The sequence below is a fragment of the Herpailurus yagouaroundi genome, unplaced genomic scaffold (genome assembly GCF_014898765.1).
Source record: "Herpailurus yagouaroundi ecotype Mexico unplaced genomic scaffold, PumYag 139, whole genome shotgun sequence".
Lineage (NCBI taxonomy): Eukaryota > Metazoa > Chordata > Mammalia > Carnivora > Felidae > Herpailurus > Herpailurus yagouaroundi.
The window spans coordinates 34,791,157-34,811,820 of NW_024412394.1; the positions used below are offsets into that span (position 1 = coordinate 34,791,157).

The 20,664-nt window shown below is 41.7% G+C and overlaps 2 protein-coding genes across 6 annotated transcripts in view; one reads left to right on the forward strand and one right to left on the reverse strand.

The window, feature by feature from the left end:
* KCNQ5 (potassium voltage-gated channel subfamily Q member 5) overlaps nucleotides 1-5,649 on the forward strand; it is a 539,817-nt gene extending 534,168 nt beyond the window's left edge. For all 5 annotated transcript variants that reach the window (XM_040473946.1, XM_040473947.1, XM_040473948.1 and 2 more), the window contains one exon: nucleotides 1,280-5,649. In XM_040473946.1, the coding sequence (XP_040329880.1) occupies nucleotides 1,280-2,242 (963 nt within the window). In that variant the 3' untranslated portion in view covers nucleotides 2,243-5,649. The remainder of the gene's footprint in view (nucleotides 1-1,279) is intronic.
* Nucleotides 5,650-11,893: 6,244 nt separating this feature from the next.
* Nucleotides 11,894-20,664, reverse strand: part of LOC121030046 (KH homology domain-containing protein 1-like) — a 32,892-nt gene continuing 24,121 nt past the window's right edge. The window contains 4 exon segments of the mRNA XM_040474604.1: nucleotides 11,894-11,925; nucleotides 12,210-12,393; nucleotides 12,519-12,629; nucleotides 20,253-20,446. Of these exon segments, the coding sequence (XP_040330538.1) occupies nucleotides 11,894-11,925; nucleotides 12,210-12,393; nucleotides 12,519-12,629; nucleotides 20,253-20,446 (521 nt within the window).

Sequence of the window (20,664 nt, forward strand, 5' to 3'; positions counted from 1 at the left end):
CACTGGTTAACTTTTAAGTCAGAATATTTTTAATCAAAATGTTGGCAATTAGATGTATTTTAGTGATTAATGTATTTTAAAGACATAAAACCAAGAAAGAGTGAGTGAAATTACATCTTTTGTGCATAGACAGTGTTCTCGAAAACACTTGGATTTCCACATAAGGAATAAAAAATTTCATCTCATCAATTAATACTTGAGGCAACTATAGATTTTCAACAGTAAAATAACAAAGATCTATTTTTCATTTGTGTTTTGGTGGTTATCTTTTTCACTCTTTAAAAAACAGAACAAAACCTCATTGTAACTATCATGCTACATTGAAAGTTGCTAACCCTGAAGCTGTATCTTCTCATACAAAGATAATCGTCCAAACCAAGAAACAGACTCTTAACTAACTATAGAGAACAAACTGATGGTTATTTATGGTGGCCTGCAGGGGGTTGGGGGGGGGGAGGGGCGAAATAGATGATGGGGATTAAAGAGTACACTTATGATGAGCACTGAGTAATGTATGGAATTGCAGAATCACTACATTGTTCACTTAAAACTAATATAACACTGTATCTTAACTATACTGGAATGAAAATTAAAAACTTTAAAAACAGACAACTGTCCAGAAATCAGACTGCTCCCCAGTCTAATCAAAAATATTTCAAGTATTAATTCTGAAGCATTTTATCCCTTTATTTTTATTTATTTATGTATTTTAATTTACATCCAAGTTAGTTAGCATATAGTGCAGCAATGACTTGAGGGGTAGATTCCTTAATGCCCCTTACCCATTTAGCCCATCCCCCTCCCACAACCCCTCCAGCAACCCTCTGTTTGTTCTCTATATTTAAGAGTCTCTTATGCTTTGCCCCCTGGTACCTTTATTTTTAAATTTGGAATCACCTACATTGATATTTAAGGTCTCGCTTTCATTACTGACCAGACTGCAGTAGAGTCCCAGAATGATTTCTTGGAGGAGGCTTAGCCAAAGGCAGCTTGATTGGGCTGGGAGTCTTGAAGTTGCTTTCTTACAGTGCTTATATGTTTTTTGAGAACATCAGTTGTCCATTTTAAAGAGTTAAGGGGGTGGGTCTTGGTAGAGATTATGTAGAAGCCAAATCATACCTCTCCTCTGAAATCATCCCTTGCTCCCACCACTGCTGACGTACATTATACTCAATATTTAACTGTATTGAAACACCCTGAGTGCACTTTTTAATTCTAGAAATGAAGCCCATTCTTATGACAGGTTATACTCATATGTAACCATTTTCCCCATTTTTAGGTGCAGTCCATCGAGTCCAAGCTGGACTGCCTACTAGATATATATCAACAGGTCCTCCGGAAAGGTTCTGCCTCTGCCCTCACTTTGGCCTCATTCCAGATCCCACCTTTTGAATGTGAACAGACATCTGACTATCAAAGCCCTGTGGATAGCAAAGACCTGTCCAGTTCCGCACAGAACAGTGGCTGCTTATCCAGATCAGCTAGTGCCAACATCTCTCGAGGCCTGCAGTTCATTCTGACGCCAAATGAGTTCAGTGCTCAGACTTTCTATGCGCTTAGCCCTACTATGCACAGTCAAGCAACACAGGTGCCAATGAGTCAAAGTGATGGCTCTGCAGTGGCAGCCGCCAACAACATTGCAAACCAAATAAATGTGGCACCCAAGCCAGCAGCCCCAACAACTTTACAGATCCCGCCTCCTCTCCCAGCCATCAAGCATCTACCCAGGCCAGAAACCCTGCACCCAAACCCCGCAGGCTTACAGGAAAGCATTTCTGATGTCACCACCTGCCTTGTTGCCTCCAAGGAAAATGTTCAGGTTGCACAGTCAAATCTGACCAAGGACCGTTCTCTAAGGAAAAGCTTTGATATGGGAGGAGAAACTCTGTTATCTGTCCACCCCGTGGTGCCCAAGGACTTGGGCAAATCCCTGTCAGTGCAAAACCTGATCAGGTCAACGGAGGAACTGAATATACAGCTTTCTGGAAGTGAGTCAAGTGGCTCCAGAGGCAGCCAGGATTTTTACCCCAAATGGAGGGAATCCAAATTGTTTATAACTGATGAAGAGGTGGGTCCTGAAGAGACTGAGACAGACACGTTTGACGCTGTGCCGCAGCCTGCCAGGGAAACTGCTTTTGCGTCAGACTCTCTAAGGACTGGAAGGTCACGATCATCTCAGAGCATTTGTAAGGCAGGAGAAAGTACAGAAGCCCTCAGCTTGCCTCATGTCAAACTGAAATAAGTTCTTCGTTTTCCTTCTAGCATAGCAGTTCCTTTAGCCAGACATATCATTGCATGAACTATTTCGAAAGCCCTTCTAAAAAGTTGAAATTGCAAGAATCAGGAAGAACACGAAAGAAAGTTTATAAGCCCGTTATCTTTTAATTGCATGAAAATGCATGTTAGGGATGGCTGAAATTCCAAGGTACATCAACATTAACCCACTCATTTAGTAATGTACCTTGAGTTAAAAATCCTGAGAAACCAAACACTGCTAATGCTTTGGGGTGTGTGACAATGTCAAGATTAGGTCATTTAGAAGATTTGACTCTGTGTTTTAAAATTATGGGAGTAAACAACTTCAAATTTCAGGCGTTTCTGCTTTGTGATTAAATACAAAATACATTTTCAAAATTAGGCCATAATGTATATGTAAACACAATGGCTACCATCAACCGCTGCTAACAAGGTATCAAGGAAAGCAGAACTTGGGAATAATAATAGAAACGGCTGCTTATTTCAAGATATATTTACCAACCCATTCCTATCCAGTCATTTTATTATTAATGTAATTTGAATGTCAATCTGTGTGCTTTTGGTGATTTAACGCTGTGGCAAGCAATTTTGCACATCATTTTCATGTTGTTCTTTAGGACGAGAATGTTCTTCAGTTAGAAAGTGTGCAAATAATGAAATTCAGGGCCAGTGGGGCAAATAGACTATTTGATACATGTGAGTTCATGGGAAGGTATTCCTCGATGGCTAAATCACCTTTATAAGTGGTCGACTTCTACACAAGCGAATACAATACGGATGAGTAGAAGGACCAGTGCGGCTGGGCTGATCTCTCTGCAATGGCGCCACCTCCGGCTTGCTGTAGTGTCAGAAACCATTCCCGCCGAATTGACAGGCAGGATCCTGGGGAATTAGACATTGGAGTGAGACTGAAACGGGAAAGGCTTGAAAAGAATCCAGACACAACACCAGGAAGTGGGTGAAGTTAATGAAAATAGCCTCACCCTCAGAGGGTAAAGAGAGGGAGAAAAACAAACCAAAACAGAAGAACTTGATCTTTTTAGAAAATGAATATTACTAGGGAATCTCAACTACCTAAACATCCCTTCGTCTTATATATAAACAGAGAATTTTGCAAGGTATTTATTTTTTAATACGCCCTGAATGTTTTTTGCTATTATGTAATACATTTTGCATACGGAAGGCTATAACTAAACTTCCTTTACTTTTTATACTGTAGCAAACATTTTCTATTCTCCCCCAAGAATGTTGCCCCAAATCTATAATTATTGGTTCCGTTTCTGGTATATACATTTATAGTTAGAAGCCAGGTACTCCTGGCTGGGTCTGCAAATCAAAACACTTAATCATATAGCCGCAGCAGCAAGAACCCAAGGGAAACAAAGTGAAAGATGCATTTAAGAGAAAAGCAAGCCACGCTGACTGCTTGTTGGAAACCTCTCTAGCTGTCTCAGAACTTCAGCCAATGTAATGGCATTAAAAAAAGCAAGGAGAAGCCAGAGAGCACTTCAGTTCAGTTAAACTCCAGCCACAGAAGGACTTATGAAAGGAAGAGTTTTTTTCCTTGGCAGATAATGCTCCTCCAAAAAACTTTCATCAGCCAGGAAGACAAAGCAGGGATAGCACTGGCTGTCCAAAGGCAGGAGGAGGCCCTGAAATCCACCAGTCCTTCCCAACTGTCTTCCCCAACTGGCTTTCTCCACCCCTGACTCTCCTACTCTTCCTCTCCAATAACTTACCAATTCCCTGCCACTATTTTGCTCCTGAACTTCACCAGGCCTTACCCAGTCTCCATCCCCAAGTAAGCGACTTCTCTGCTCTTCCTCAAATAGGCTTCTCAACCTTTTAAAACCCTTGCCCCTTTTGATAAGCACTGAAATTTTAAAAGCTTTTTCTTCTCAACCCACCTGGATTCTAGCATCCTCCCCTGGAGTGTATCATTCAGAATCTTCTTGGCTGCTGGAGACATACAGAAGTTAGGGTCTCAATTCTACACTCCAGTTAAAAAAGATTTTATCAAGCTTTTAAAGCAATTATTTTCATTTTTGAAGCACAGAATTTTAGTAAATTATTAAATGAAGTTTTTCACCTACTATGTCTCTCCTCAACCTGAAGTTGCGACACACTCTCCCAAAGAGGTTGGACACACACGCGCGCGTGCACACACACACACACCCACACACACACCATTCCTCTGACCTAAAGCCAGACACCTGCCATGCACTCTGCAGGCTCTCTCCAAATATCAGTCGAGGAAGAGGAGGGAGGCAGCAACTTTCAGGTAGCACTGATTCCTGGACATACTCTGTCCTGGGTCGAACCCCACTGGCAGCAGGAATTCTGAATGTATTGGGGACCCCTCCTTAGGCCTCTTTAGGCTTCACACACAGTATTCATCCAGCATTGCTGAAGACTGAAGATTCAGAAACAAACCCTAAATGCATCACTGAGGTCTTAATCGTAGCAAAATGTGATAAACCATGATGTGAAAAACTTTTATACATTGAAGCCATGACCATTTTGTGTCTATCTTACTCTAGCACAAAAACTGTTGGATGTTAAAAGATAGTCGTGCTATATGCAAACTGTAGGGTTTTGTCTGTTGTGCTACGGAGTTGAGAGGGGTCTCCCATTTACACTTAGCAAAGTCCCATTGGTCCATGCCAAATGGTGTCTTGAAGCACAATTTAGCTGAGCACTGAGCAGTCACATGCTCAGAAGTTTGTCTGCCTTCTTCAATATGTAGGGTTGATGAAGCTAACACGCACTAGCAAACATCCCTTCTATGAGGTTGACTAAAAATATTGCTGTGTCTGGTCTAAATGTTTGCATTTTGTTCAACTAAATTAATATCTGTAGGTTGCAAGTTTTGTTTTAAGTAAGACACTTTATTGAGTTTTTAAGTCTTTATCTCCTGTTCAAAGGTGCCTTTCTCACCTCCCATTGACTCAGTGATTCTGAAAGTTCATAATTTGCAGGTGAAACAAGTCTAATAGGAGGAAATCAGGCACAAAGTGACTAATTCTCATGCCCATTTGCAAAGCAAAACTACAAGAAAGGATGAAATCTGAGCAACTAAATTAACGGATCACTTCATTCAACCAGACTGAGAAAATGTCATAAACATTAATGTATCTCCCCAGAAGCTGATATTTTTTGCCTTAAATGACATGGTTGTGTTTTTGTAAGAGAAACTTAATATAATTATGTGCATTTTAAGTGAGCAGTTCTAAAAGTCAAGTATGACAATACAGTCATCTGTTCCTGAAAACAAATAAATCAGGAACATCATACCCATCTCAAGCTATCATTGAAATGTACTTTCCTTTGCTCTCTTTTACTGGGATCATTTGTTTTAAAGTAAAACATTAAAAATATGTCTATAAACAGTTAGCGTGACTGTTTTTATCTGGAACTAACCGGTTGGTTCTGAACTCACTGGGCCCAGTGAACCAAATGGGGTGTGTACAGATTTTGGACTGAAATATAAAAGTTCCCTTTCTGCAATGTGAGTGAAGAAACCATTGGTAATTTGGGGAGGGGGAGATTTGCAAATGTTTTTGAGGGTGTATCATAAGAAAATGAGGGGCGCCTGGGTGGCTCAGTCGATTGAGCATCTGACTCTTAGCTCAGTTCAGGTCTTGATCCTGAGATCATGAGTTCAAGCCCTATGTTGGGCTTGGCACTGGGTGTGAAGCCTACTTAAAAAATAAAAATAAAAAATAAGAAAAATTAATTTGATATTGATCAAAATTCAGGTAAGCAGTGCTTGTGTATTAACTAGACACATGTCACATGTGCTTTGTATTAACTCTAATAAAAGGGTTTGCTAAACAAGTGACAGGAAATCACTGGGAGACCAGGCAGGTGCCCAAAGCTGCAGCCCCTGGCTACCCAGAATTACCATTTTTAGCATCTAGCCAGCAACACCATACCAAAGAAGGACTTGAAAGTGGGGGATGGGCATTGAGGAGGGCACTTGTTGGGATGAACATTGGGTGTTGTATGGAAGCCAATTTGACAATAAATTATATTAAATAAATAAATAAATAAATAAAATAGCCCATTCCTTCTATTCTCATAGGAATTTTGCACTAAGTATCCATGATTAATTCCAGCGGAATTATTTTAAAGGAAGCTCTGAAGGTTAGGACTCTGGACTACAAGGTAACAAAGCTCTAACAGAAGCATTTGAGACAGGAGGAAGAAGGAAGAAGGAGTGTTATCCCACAGAGCAAAGTGAGGGGACTTCCCACCACGGCTCTAATGAGACCAAGCACGTCTATGCCTATTCTACTACCTTCTAGAGATGAGTGAAAATAAAACTGTGTACGGAACATGCCTGCTTGACCAACTTAAAAGTGTAAATCACTTCCAAACACGTTTGAACTTGTTTAGCACTACCTTTCACCCCCACCATTTAAAAGCAAAATTATACTTCCAACAAATACTGTATCTTAACCATAGACAAAAACAGGTTCCCAGGGACACCTGCATGGCTCATTCAGTGAAGGATCCAACTCTTGATTTCTGCTCAGGTCATGATATCACGGTTTGTGAGTTTGAGCCCCACACTGGGCTCTGCACTGGTAGTGCCGAACCTGCTTGGGATCTTGTCTCTCTCTCCCTCTCTCTTTGCCCCTCTCCTGCTCTCTCTCTCTCTCTCTCTCTCAAAATAAATAAATAAATAAACATTAAAAAAAAAATAGGTTCCCAGACCTTGGAAACTTTTATTAATGTGGCTTTCACTGCTTCAAAAATGTGATGCAAGTAAAAATTGTTTTCAAAAACAATTTAATTTTAATTATAACAAGGCTTCACTTTCTAGCACACCTAATTGCAAATTATACATTTCAAAGCAGAAATTTGTCAGATGTATTGTGTGTAAACTATAGATTTATGCACTGCCATGGAAATTACAACACCACAAAACTGGTAAATGGCAAAATGTTTTTGTTCAAATAAATAGAAAATCCAGAGGTACACTGGTATGACTTACTTCTCTTTGCCCATGATTCACTTCATGTCTATCATAATTTTAAGTCTGGTGTTCTCTAGGAGAGACATCACGATCCTAGCATTCTCATATCCTGCCACAACACCTACACCTACTTTTTCAACCACATGCATTTTTTTCTTATTTTTAGCGATGCTCATCTCTCCATTATTTGCTTCTTCTTCCTTTGCCTACATTAGTGTGACTTCCTTCCTGGATTGCCAATCCCTGCTCATCCCTGTGACCCCAGGTAATGAAGTATTCATGTGTCCCCTTATTGCCACTTGCTCTCATGTGAGCCATGAAGACATCACACCAGAGACGCCTGGGTGGCTCAGTTGGTTAAGCTATGACTCTTGATTTCGGCTTAGGTCATGCTCTCACATTCGTGGGTTCAAGTCCCATGTTGGGCACTGTGCTGACAGTGTGAAGCCATATAATCCTTACCACATTACCACGGGTAATATATCCAGGAACACTCTGGATGAAACAACCTTAAATACATTTTGTATAAAGAACATTTTTGGGGTGGCTGGGTGGCTCAGTTGGTTGAGTATCTGCCTTCAGCTCAGGTCATGATCTCACGGTTCGTGAGTTCGAGCCCCACATCAGGCTCTCTGCTGTGCATGCAGAGCCTGCTGCAGATCCTCTGTCCTCCTCTCTCTCTGCATCCTCCTCTGCTTGTACACGTTCTCTCTCTCTCAAAAATAAATAAATAAAAACTTTTTTTTTTAACTTTAAAAATATATATAAGAACATTTTATTATCTAACACAGTTGAAGTCCAGAGGTAGGATGGCATAATACAGTTTGCCCAATTACATCTTCAAGGTTCCAGGTTCAACGTTTCTATCTCTACTGTCTTCCTCATCAGGATAGTATTGATGATTCTTCTCTTGTCCACATGATGGCTGCCAGAGGCAACTGCTGCCACACACACCCTTAATCACAGCCAACAGGAAAGGGGAGGAGGTGGGGAGCCTGCCACTCACCATGGAATACAAATCCTTTCCTGACACTTGATCAACCTAAAGCAGGTCACATGTTCATTCCCTTTTTTGTGTTTTGCTTTGTTTTATTTAAATCCAAGTTAGTTAACATATAGTGTAATATTGGTTTCCAGAGTAGAATTTAGTGATTCATCACTTACATGTAACACCCAGCGCTCATCCCAACAAGTGCCCTCCTTACTGCCCATCACCCACGTAGCCCATCCCCTCTCCAGCAACCCTCAGTTTGTTCTCTGTAGTTAAGAGTCTCTATAGTTTGCTTCCCTCTCTTTTTTTTAATCTTATTTTTTCTTCCCCTCCCCTATGTTTATCTGTTTTGTTTCTTAAATTCCACATACGAGTGACATCATATGATATTTGTCTTTCTCTAACCGGCTTATTTCACTCAGCATAATACACTCTAGTTCCATCCATGTTGTTGCATATAGCAAGATTTCATTCTTTTTGATGGCTAATATTCCATTGTGTATATACACCACATTTTCTTTACCCATTCATCAGTCAATGGACATTTGGGTTCTTTCCATAATTTGGCTATTTTTGATAGGGCTGCTATAAATATCGGGGTGCATGTGCCCTTTTGAATCAGCATCTTTGAATCCTTGGGATAAATACCTAATAGTATAATTGCTGGGTCATAGAGTAGTTCTATTTTTAATTTTGGGGGGAAGCTCCATACTGTTTATCAGAGTGGCTGCACCAGTTTGCTTTCCTACCAACAGTGCAAAAGTGTTCCCCTTTCTCTGCATCCTCACCAACATCTGTTGTTTCCTGAGTTAATTCTTGAGGCTGGTAACAGTCACCAAGTATCTTCCCTGATTGGCTTGAGCCAATCACAACTCCCCTTTTGGAACTAGGGAGAAGGGACCCACAAAATCATAGTTCTATTGGAAGAAAAAATTTAGGCAAAATATATATTATATACAATATAAAATATAATAAATATATATATTTTTTGTCATACTATATAGTTATAGGTAGTTACTATTAGATGAGAAAACTAGTGCACTGAGAGATTACTAACTTGCTGAAGATCATAAAGCTTTTCAGTGGTAGAGCTCGGTCTAAATACTTGTAGTCTCACTCCAGGGTTTGAGATACTACTTTTTTTTTTTTTAATGTTTATTTTTGAGAGAGAGACAGACAGAACATGAGCGGTGGAGGGGCAGAGAGAGGGAGTCACAGAATCTGAAGCAGGCTCCAGGCTCTGAGCTGTCAGCACAGAGCCCAACACATGGCTTGAACCCACAAACCATGAGATCATGACCTGAGCCAAAGTTGGACGCTCAACCAACTGAGCCACCCAGGCACCCCTGAGATACTAACTTCTACATTTTGTTTGTTTGTTTGTTTGTTTGTTTGTTTTTGAGAGAGAGAATGCAGAGGGAGGGGCAGGGAGTGAAGGAGACAGAGGATCCAAAGCAGGCCCTGTGATGACAGCAGAGAGCCAGATGTGGGATTCCAACTCACAAAACGAGAGATCATGACCTAAGCTGAAGTTGGTGCTTAACTGACTGAGCCACCAGGCACCCCACTTCTACATGATTAATATGTGAGTGTTCCCATACAGAAGTCTTTGGTGAACTGGATTTAGAGATCAGAATTACAGTCCCAAGAAGACAGAATGTTAATTTGATAATTCCTAGTGTGAAACTTAATTGAGGGAGAAAATAGTCTCTTTTGCAATTGTCTTTTTTTGTTTGTTTATTTTGAGAGAGAGAGAGACAGCACATGCAGGGAAGGGGCAGAGAGAGAAGGAGTGAGAGAATCCCAAGCAGGCTCTGTGCTGTCAGTGAGGAGCCTGATGTGGGGCTCCATCCCACAAACCGCAAGATCATGACGTGAGCTGAAATCAAGAGACAGACACTCAACTGACTGAGCTGCCCAGGCACCCTGAAATTGTCTTTTTTAATAAAAGCTTTCCTTCTACTTTGTGAGCCATTAATATTTCAATTATCAATTAGAAAGTAAGCATAATGTTCCCTTTGAAAATAGTATGATTGGCTTTCTTCCAGCCAGACTGTTTTTCTACTATGAACCTACTCTTACTTGTGTTTACAACTGGCCAAAAACTATGAAATTAACAAATCTTGAGGGGTTTAAAATAGACTCCAAATTCAACCACTTCCTAGCACTTCCACCACTGCACTGTATGTAGTCCAAGGCACCATCTTTCCTCACCTGCAATAGCCTCATTGTGAGATCCAGGCTGCTGGAGGAGGAGAAGTTCAAAGTGAGGACATGTTTAGCTTGTCATAATCTTGACTAGAGAGATCCAGCTGTGGATTTGCCGTTCAGGAAAGTTCTAGAAAGGAGATTTAGGAAAGCTTATTGTCAATTTATTCATAGCTTAAGGGACTTCAGGATCTTTTGCTCCTGGAACACCCCATCACCACCCCCGAACATTTAGCAATCAAGGACAATGCCTGGGTACCTAAGGTTCTCCAGGCTGCCTGGCTGCCTACTTCACCAGGCAGTTGAAGTAGGACCAGTTTCTGTCTCCATTTAGACCCTCCACCACCACACACACACACACACACACACACAATCTCTTCATTTCTTCTCACATGAGTCTGCCATTTTTTTTAAATGTTTATTTATACTTGAGAGAGAGAGGGAGACAGATCGCGAGTGGGGAAAGGGCAGAGAAAGAGGGAGACACAGTATCTGAAGCAGGCTCCAGGCTCCGAGCTGTCAAACCGTGAGATCATGACCTGAGCCAAGGTTGGACACTCAACTGACAGAGCCACCCAGGCACCCCTCATTAGTCTACCTTTTAAAGTCCAGGGGAATGTTGGGGAGGGTCCCTTCTTTTCTTATTTTTTTTTAACATTTATTTTTGAGAAACAGAGCATGAGAGGGGGAGGGGCTGAGAGAGCAAGAGACACAGAATCTGAAGCAGGCTCCAGGTTCTAAGCAAGCTGTCAGCCCAGAGCCCAATGCCGGCTCAAACCCACAATCCGTGAGATCATGACCTGAGCCAAACAAAGTCAGACGCTGAACCGACTGAGCCACCCAGGAGCCCCAGGGTCCCTTCTTTTCTGGAAGCCCCTGTCTTCATTCAACCTAGAAGAGCCTGACCAGGCTTCACGTGTGAGAGAAGCAGTTTGTGGGAGAGCTCTTTTCCGTTTCCTTCTCCAGTACTGGGCCGCATCTCTGGGAGTCAGCACAGGCGGCACATCATGGTTCTGAAGACCTCAGTGCTGGACCCGCCCAAAGCCCCTCCTGGGTCGGATAAGCTTATCCAAAGGAAAAAGACAGCACATCAGAGACTTTATACATGGAGTCACTTACTTTATTGGAAGTGGAAGAACACTTTCTTACATTTAGGAGACGTGTCTCAGACATATGCCTAGAAGGTCCGAGAGGAACAAGATTAGGTCATAAATTCAAACTTCTATCAATGCCATTTCTCACCAAAGCCAAAACTTTCCCTTACCTCCTAAATGCCAAGGGGAGATCAGTCCTTTATTACTAACAGAGTGAAATCTAATGGAATCTAGGACAACCAACCCATTGGTAGGGGAACCCTGGGAAAGCCTGAGAGAGACAGTCCCGCCCACCCTCGTAGGCAGACTGGGCCCTGGCCCTGGCACTCTGGGGGAGATGGCCAGGTTGTCCTCGGTCAGGGCCTAGCTCCAGCCAAACTGCAGCATCTGAAGGTCTGTGGAGACAGAGGCAGGGCTCACAACTAAGACCCAGGGCAGGCCAGGACCCCCAAGGAGACATTAAGCAGTGTTACCCCAACCCGGGCCTTCCTGGCTGTGCCTATCCACACACCTCCCTGCTACCTTGCTGCAATTCCAGACTGAAGACCACCAAAATGGCTGTGGCTCCAGGGCACTATCTTGAAGGACTCTCTGGAGTACCTGGATTTCCGGCCACCCAAGCGATTCCTGAAGAAATCAAGAAGCCGCACAGCTCTACAATTCAGCCAAGGACACTGACCTTGAGCCTGCCAGTCAGAGTCCCAGCTCCCCATGCTCCACATCATATCACATAGCCACTGCCTTGCCACAGGCAGTCCAACTACGGCGACATGGGTCTGGCATGTGGCTATGAACCAACCTTCCAGCTGAATGAGGGTGTAGCTGTGCACCTCAATTCAGTGAAGGTCTATGTCAAGGTGGCCTGCAACCAGAGGAGGGACGTATGAACCTCCACCCCTAGGGGTGTGTGCTCTGGGACAGATTGCGGGAGAGTAGGGGAAGGTTGGAAACCGGGGAGGGGGCATGGCATAGACAAGAGCCACCCAACAAAGATGCACTCCTCCTGGTTCTCTTCCATGTCAAATACCAATGGAAGGGAAAATTTCTCAGCAGATACTATCAACCATGGCTTCCTGCTGCAAGTCCTCATATCCTTGCCCTGAATTGCTCACACCTGGTTTGGAATAGGGGCAAGCTAAAATGACCTGTCAAAAAACCTGGAAGAAGTCAGGATAGGCCCAGGACCTGTGCTAAATATTGGCACCTGAACAACCCCACATCTTGGACAGCCTTAGGGGAAGGGCAGCCCATGCCTACAACTCCTTTCAATAAAATCCATCCCAAGTAACTGTCTAATCGGAGCTTAATCCTTTCATGCCAAATTGTATTTTCTCCTCAGTGCTTGCCTCTCTGATGCCCAAGAATCCAAAATTATCTTCATTCTAATTTCAAAGAAATTTTGGAGCATATCTACTGGGCATGAGTGAGGGCAGGGATTGAGGGATGGAAAGCACTAGAACAGGAAGATTCCAAAATGGCCTCCCTAGATTTGGACAGGCACTGTTTTAGTTGGCTCACACTACAAAATATTATAGACTGAGGTGGTTTATAAACAACAAGTACCGCGACGCCTGGGTGGCTCAGTTGGTTGGGCAGCCAACTACAGCTCAGGTCATGATCTCACGGTCTGTGAGTTGGAACCCCGTGTAGGGCTCTGTGCTGACAGCTCAGAGCCTGGAGCCTGCTCCCAATTCTGTGTCTCCCTCTCTCTCTCTGCCCCTTCCCTACTTGCTCTTTGTCTCTCTCTCTCAAAAATAATAAACATTAAAAGAAATTTTTAAACAAGTACTTATTTCTCACAGTTCTGGAGGCTGGGAAGGCCAAGATCATGGCACTGGCAGATTTGATATCCGGTAAGATATTCCTGGTTCGTAGAAAGCCTTCTTTTCACTGTGTCCTTACATGGCTGCATGTCTGAAGGGGCACTCAAGCTTTCTGGGGCCTCTTTTATAAGGACATGAATCAGGTTAATGAGGAGGAACTTTCCCAAAGGCCTCACCTCCTAATACCATCACCTTGGGGGTTAGGAATTCAATATGTGAATCTGGGGAGGCATGCAAGCATTCAGGCCATAGCAGTTACTACCAGCCAACCAATGATTACACATGTGTGGTCAAACCTGAGCTTATTTGGTATGCTGCTTCAAGAAAGAAGCAACAGTCCAGAAATACAGAGCCTCTTTATACAGAAGAGTTGTGGAGAGCCTATTATAGGATTTGACTGGGTGATTCTGAGAGCTGTTTAGAGAAGCAGAGGCCAGTTTTGTAAAAATAGGGCAATCTGGTGATTATCCTGATGATTTTCATGTAGGAGGCAGGTTAATGTGGTCTTGATTGAAGAGTGTCATTGTCTCTGTCTGGTTGTACACGTAGTTTGTAGTAAATGGCCTTTCTACATCTTGCTGCATCACAATCGCTGAGTGGTCTTGACTGGTTAAAGTATTCTGCAAGAGTCGTTTATGTTTAGTAGGGAACATTAGAGTTTACCTTCCAGCTGCAAGTTCTTAGGGTGTTTTTTGGTGGTTTTTTTGTTTTGTTTTGTTTTGTTTTTTTACTTTTCCATCTCCCCTTTTGACCAAAGGACAGTGGCCAGCCCTCAGGACATTCATCTGCATGGTCCAGATCCACACTATCACCAGAATCCATTGATCACAAGGCTATTTGGAGAACACTGTCTGCATTTGTACTGTAGTTAGTTTTGCATGAGTCTTTTATTACAAGGTGAGATGCTGAATTATTTAAGAACATAATGACTGCACAGTAGCATTTAATAGGGACACCTGTGGATAGGGACACCTGGGTGGCTCAGTTGGTTAAGCATCTTGATTTTGGCTTAGATCATGATCTCATGTGAGTTCATGGGTTCGAGCCCACTGACAGTGTGGATCCTGCTTGGGTTTCTCTCTCCCTCCTCTCCCTCTCTCTGCTCCTCCCCCGCTTCCGCACATGCATGCATGTGCACACTCGTGCACTCTCTCTCTCTGTTTCAAAATAAATAAGTAAACTAAAAAAAAAAAAAAAAAAGACTGGACAGGATACATGGGTCAACTAAAATACAGGTAATTACTGGAAACAAAGTGATTATTAGTCCTATTAACAGGTTGCAAAGGAAAGAGCCTAGATTTCAAACCCAGACCATGAAATCAGATCCCCAAATCCACCTGAATGTGTTCTAGAGAGCCAGATAGTCTTTCTTCTAACAACTACTAACTGCTCTACCTAACCAATAGTGTTTTAGGTAGGTGCTACAAGCAGTGTTTTCTATAAAGCAAACACTTAGCTAGCCAAGAAGAAACCAAAGGCCATTTAATCATCCATAACCACCATGAAACTTTAATTTAATCTAGTTTATTGGACCTCCAGAGCAGAGGTAGTGTCATTTATGACTTCTCTTAGGTTCAAAGACAAATTTTGTACCAGCTTTTCTTGTTGTATTATTCCTACTATTGAAATTGCAGTGGGACTCGATTACATCTCCTGGGAGCTCTTCTGAATAGTCCATGCTTCCCTTGTTTCAGGTCTCGCAGTATCTTTCTTAGAGAAACAGTTCCTGTAGGAATAGATGCTTTAAATATTGCAAATTCTCTAAAAGTTACTCCATACTATCACACAAAATAGGTTTGTGTAATAATCAGGTGAACGCCTGATGTCCACATAAAAAGTAGTAACTTACTGTTGCACAAATTGAATAGGAAGCACAAGTATCATTGATCACAATGGGAGCAGGACAATCATTAGTCCCTTAATATGTAAAGATTCCTCAAGTGGAGGCTGGGGAGTCACTGAAGACAACAGACCAATACTGCAAGGATAACCTTAATATTTGTTTTTATTCTGTAATCTTGTTTCATGAGTCAGGCTAAGTATTGGGTTCAATGTTCAATATTGATAGAGCTGAAGGCTAAGATTAATACTGTCAGGAAGATTCAAATTCCAGAAGAAAAAAAAATTTTTTTGAAGTGTTGAAAAGAACAGCTATTAAATTTTGGTTAGTCAAATCTGGCGGAGGATGACAACTCCATTAATCAATTAGATTTAGAACAATATCTATAGCCTGGACACACACACACACACACACACACACACACACAGAAAGAGGTTTGCCTCTCCTCAAGTGGAAGAGAAATACTACAAAGGATTAAGATTAGAAATGTAACTATGAGAAAGAATTATGAAAAATTTCTCTTCACCTCTAGGGGGCACCAAAGTACAATAATAAGTAGAGCAAAATAAAAAAAGGAGGGCAGAGATACCAAAAAATGTATCTTGTTTTATTGCCTTGGGTTGAAGCTCTCTACTTCACATCATTGGCTTTATATGAAGTTCTTGGTTTGGTAGTCTTCTTCCAAAGATCAGTTATTCCTGGAGGATATGTAAGAATCCTTTGAGGTTTCTCAATGAAATTCTTTCAACTGAGGCCAGAGATAATTTTTCCCATAATTTTTGGAAGTTTAGTCTCTTTCAAAAAACTAAATCTCCAAGTTTCCAAGCATGCAGAAGCTAGTTAGGTAGGATATTTGGGGAATATCGCTTATACTTACTGATGATAAATTTGGGCACAAAAAAATGAATCCTTTGTAATACTTAGAATTATATGCTCACAGTTATAAATTATTGGATTATTACTTTCCTGAAGTTCCCTGGCATGGCCTTTTCATAAAGGGCATTTTGGAGCTGCTCTTTAGTACAACAACAGTGAAATGTGTACCCCACATCACCAAAGACATCAGTTAGATTTCCTTAGGTCCAGAATAAAAATCAAGCAATTTACCCTCAGAACCTTGGCTATCCATCAGGAGTATCCTCAATCTATCCTGTAAGTAAACAATAGCCAGTACATACACCATCACCGGGGGCAATTTCTTTGGTCAATGCTTGCTTGGCATAGTGATAAGCTAAGGTATTTCCTTGGAATTCTGGATCATTACACTTTGAAGTTAGCTTCCTTCAGTTGACCAAATATACAGATGACCAAATATATATATCTCAGATATATTTAGTCTTCATCCACAGTTCCAGAAAATGCTTCAGAACCATAAAAGGGAAATGGGTGTCTCATTATCAATTAAGGTGACTTTTGGACCCCATCCAAGGGAGGCCACTGGTTTCCAGGAAGACCAACCATGTGATTGAAGAGTGTGAACTTTCAGTCCTACCCCCTCCACCCCCAGTCTCTGGTGGAGGGAATTGGGGCTAGAGGTTGAATCAGCCAATGGTCAGTGACTTAGCCAATTATGACTATACAATGAAGCCTTCATTAAAACCCAAGTGGACAGCTTTTTTAGTCTTTTTTTTTTTCCCCCTGAAAGCTTCCATGCCTGGGGAACCAGAAAGCTCCCACATGCTGCTGAACCAGGCCTCAAGTCCATGAGAACAGAAGCTCCTTGGTTAAGAACTTCATCCTATGTATCTCTTCATCTTGCTGTTGTTTTGTATTCTTTATCTTATCCTTTAATAAACTGATAAATTTAAGTGTTTCCCTGAGTTCTGTGAGCAACTCTAGCAAACTAATCAAACCTAAGGAGGATGTCTTAGGAACCTCCAATCTTTAGCTGGGCTGTCAGAAGCACAGGTAACAGCCTGGGGCTTGCTACCTGCATCTGAAGGGGATAGGGATGGGGACCAGTCTTGTGGGACTGAATCCTTAACCTGTGGAATCTGATGCTATCTCCCAGTAGACAATGTCAGAATTGAGTTTATTGGACACCCTGCTGGTATCCAAAAATTGTGTTGTATGTGGGGGAACCCACCTGATACACACACACACACACACACACACACACACACACACATTGGAATTGGGTCCAGGAAGTCTAAAAGAGTCACCAATCTGCAGAATTTTCTTTTTTAAAATCAATGTGTTGATAGTTATTGTCAATCTGTATAATGAACAAGGGTTTGTTTGTTTTTCACTTTAGAAGTACATAATGATTTTATTAAAATTAGCCCCAAAAAACTCAACTTTTATTTTGATTTGTCAGTTTTTTATATTCTAATTTGGCAACCAAAAAAAAATTAATAATGTTTGAGTTACTCAAAATTTTAGAATGTGAAGCAAACCTGAATATTCTATTTTTTCCTTTATAAACTAAAAGAGAGAAAAAAAAAGAAAAGGTATCTTAGAAGTTTGATTATTTTGGATTTGGGGGCAAATTTTAAGAAAAAGAAGTTACTTCAACAATAGGAAACATGGATTTAAGGTGCACTTTGAAGATGAAGCAAGCAAGATTTTCTGACTTAATGATTTTAAGCAAGTAGCTCCAAAAAAAAAAAAAAAAAAAAGCTTTTTTCAGGGCAGGTCATGATCTCCCAGTTTGTGGGCTCAAGCCCAAAATCCAGCTGTCAGCACAGAGCCCACTTGGGATTCTATCTCTCTCCCTCTTTCTCTCTCTCTGCTTGCCTCCATTGTTCTCTTTCAAAATAAATAAACATTTTAAAAAAATAGATTATTGCTTTCCTGTGGTACCCTGGTATGGCCTTTGTGTTGGGGGGCAAAAAAATTTCAAAACATTTGTAAGTAAGTGATGCTAGTATTATCAGGAGGCTTCAGTTTCTACTCCGACAAAGTTAACCTTCTAGTTCGCTTTCTATGCACGTTGATATTCACTTTCTCAAACATCAACCCTTTGGTGAAATAAAGCAACTGTTTCACTTTTGTGATGAGAATTTTTAAAAATCAGATTTGGAGTGCCTGGGTGACTCAATCGGTTAGACGTCCAACTCTTGATTTCCACTCAGGTCAAGATCTCACCGTCAGTAAGATCGAGGCTCACCTGGGGCTCTGTGCCAGAGGTGCCACAAAAATTAAAATATTTTTAATTTTACATGAAAAAATTGATGTGTTTTTTTCAAAAACAATTTTTCTACATTGAATTTGATTTTTTTTAATGTTTATGTACTAGTTTTTGAGAAAGAGAGAGAGAGAGAGAGAGAGAGAATCCACGTGCAAGTGGGGGAGGGGCAGAGACAGAGGGAGAGAGAGAATTCCAAGCAGGTTCCACACTGTCAGTGCAGCTGGAGCTCTCTCTCATAAGCTGTGAGATCATGACCTGAGCCTTAATCAAGAATCTGACTCCCAACTGACTGAGCTACCCAGGTCCCTCAGGGAAGTCCATTTCTTATTCAGCATCTCTATCACTCTGCCAATCTCTGGCTGACAATAGGAAAACATTTTCAACTCCCAGATGACTTGAAAATATAGAAAAAGAATCTTGTAGTGATGATGTGAGTAGCTCCTAATATCAATTCAATACCAGGTTATTAGATTAATCTTGATAATCTCATTTCCCTTCCTGGTGACCTGAGTAGGAAATGGCATATGTCTCAGTTTTTAAATGAGGTAAAGCCTAAGAAGCTTCCAGAATAGGTTTTCTCATTTCTGAAAAGAGACATAAAAATGATTTTGTCCCTCCTCTTCTTCTAGTGGTAGGGACTACATATGATTTGGGGAAGAGCTATAAGCATCTTGCTACCAGCATGAAAATGAAGCCAACACAATATGAAGTGGGAGGGGAGGAATACACAGAAACTGGATCTGAGCCCTACTTGGACTTACTGTTATTGGCAATGTTTCGTCTCTATTGGTTTTTATCTATCAGATTTATCCAGATTTTTTGAGGTATTATAGAAAATAAAAGTTGCATTTATTTATCTGTACAATTTGATATTGTTTGCTATTCAATAGATAGTTACTGATTCCATCCTATAAGGGCACTTTGCAGAACACTGGAACCCACAGGTGGTTCCTGCAATTGAAGGACCTTATACTCTAGCAGATAACCTTAAAAAGCATCTGGAAATGTCATTTTTTATTGAGATATAATTAACATATTAGTTTCAGGTGTCTAACATAATTCAATATTTATATTGCTTAAGGAAAAAAAAAAAGGGTTGCCTGGGTGGCTCAGTCAGTTAAAGGCCTGACTCTTGGTTTCAGCTCAGGTCAGGATCTCACAGTTCATGGATTCAAGCCTCACGTCAGGCTCCATGCTGATGGTGTGGAGTCTGCTTGGAATTCTCCCTCTCCCTCTCTCTCTCTGCCCCTCCCCTGCTCAGTCTCTCTCTCAAAATAAATAAACTTAAAAAAAAAAAAAAACCAACGAAGTAAATAGCTTCTGAATAAGACATATAATTCTCTTAAAGTACCTGGGAGGGAAATGGGCCATGTTCATTCAGAACCATGATTTTTAAGTTGCCCCTTCCGCAAGAATTGGCAACCTGATGAAGGATAAAGTAGTCTAAATTCTGTGTTTGGGAATCTATGGTCACTATATAATATATGCACTTCTGTCCTAGTCTCACCACTTCCACTTCCTAACCTGTAAAAGTGGAAATAATAACTGTATCTTCCTCACAGGTTGTTATAAATTACTTAAAAAGACCACAATTTGTCATATTAGCTGTTTGATACTACAGAGGTAATCCTCATACAGGTGCATCCAGTGCTGGGGAACATGAATCTCTCTGAACTATACCTAATGTTGGTGAGCAACGTGCTTTTCATACTCCCACAGTTTTGGTAACATTCATTATCAGGAAAACAATGGAACTCATAGATGGCCACTGTTGGAATCCTGCTTCCGCCATGCTCAGCCAAGATGACATCAAACCTCCTGACCACAGGTTGGCGCTAGGCACTGCTGGGACTCTGTTGCCCTACCCGGATTTGAGGGAGCCAATGGGCAAGCGCTCCTGCAGTGGGCGGAGCCTGCGAAGGGACCAACCGGGCTGTAGACAGACTGCGAGCAGTCTCGTCCCGCCTCCCGGCCACGTGGGATTTTCTCTTCCTGCGGATAGCGGCCCAGGCACGAGCAATGGCGCCGTATCTGATGACGACCCAATATAGATCGCACAGCCAAGGAGCCAGCAGTAAGTGTTCTCATTATGCGAACTGGCTCCTTTTGCACACTCGACGGGACTGGTGCAGGTTTAAGCACTTTCTGAAACCATCAGTGCTTCACGTGGAAGCACGTCGGCTAGAAAAGATTTTTGGTGAGTACACGCGAATCTTTACCACAGGGCTCCACCTTGGTCTCCGGTAACCACATTGAACCACCCACCGCAGACCTAAGGCAGTGGCTAGTGTATCCCAGTGACCTTGGGGGGGGGGGGGGGGGGGGGGGGGGGGGGGGGGGG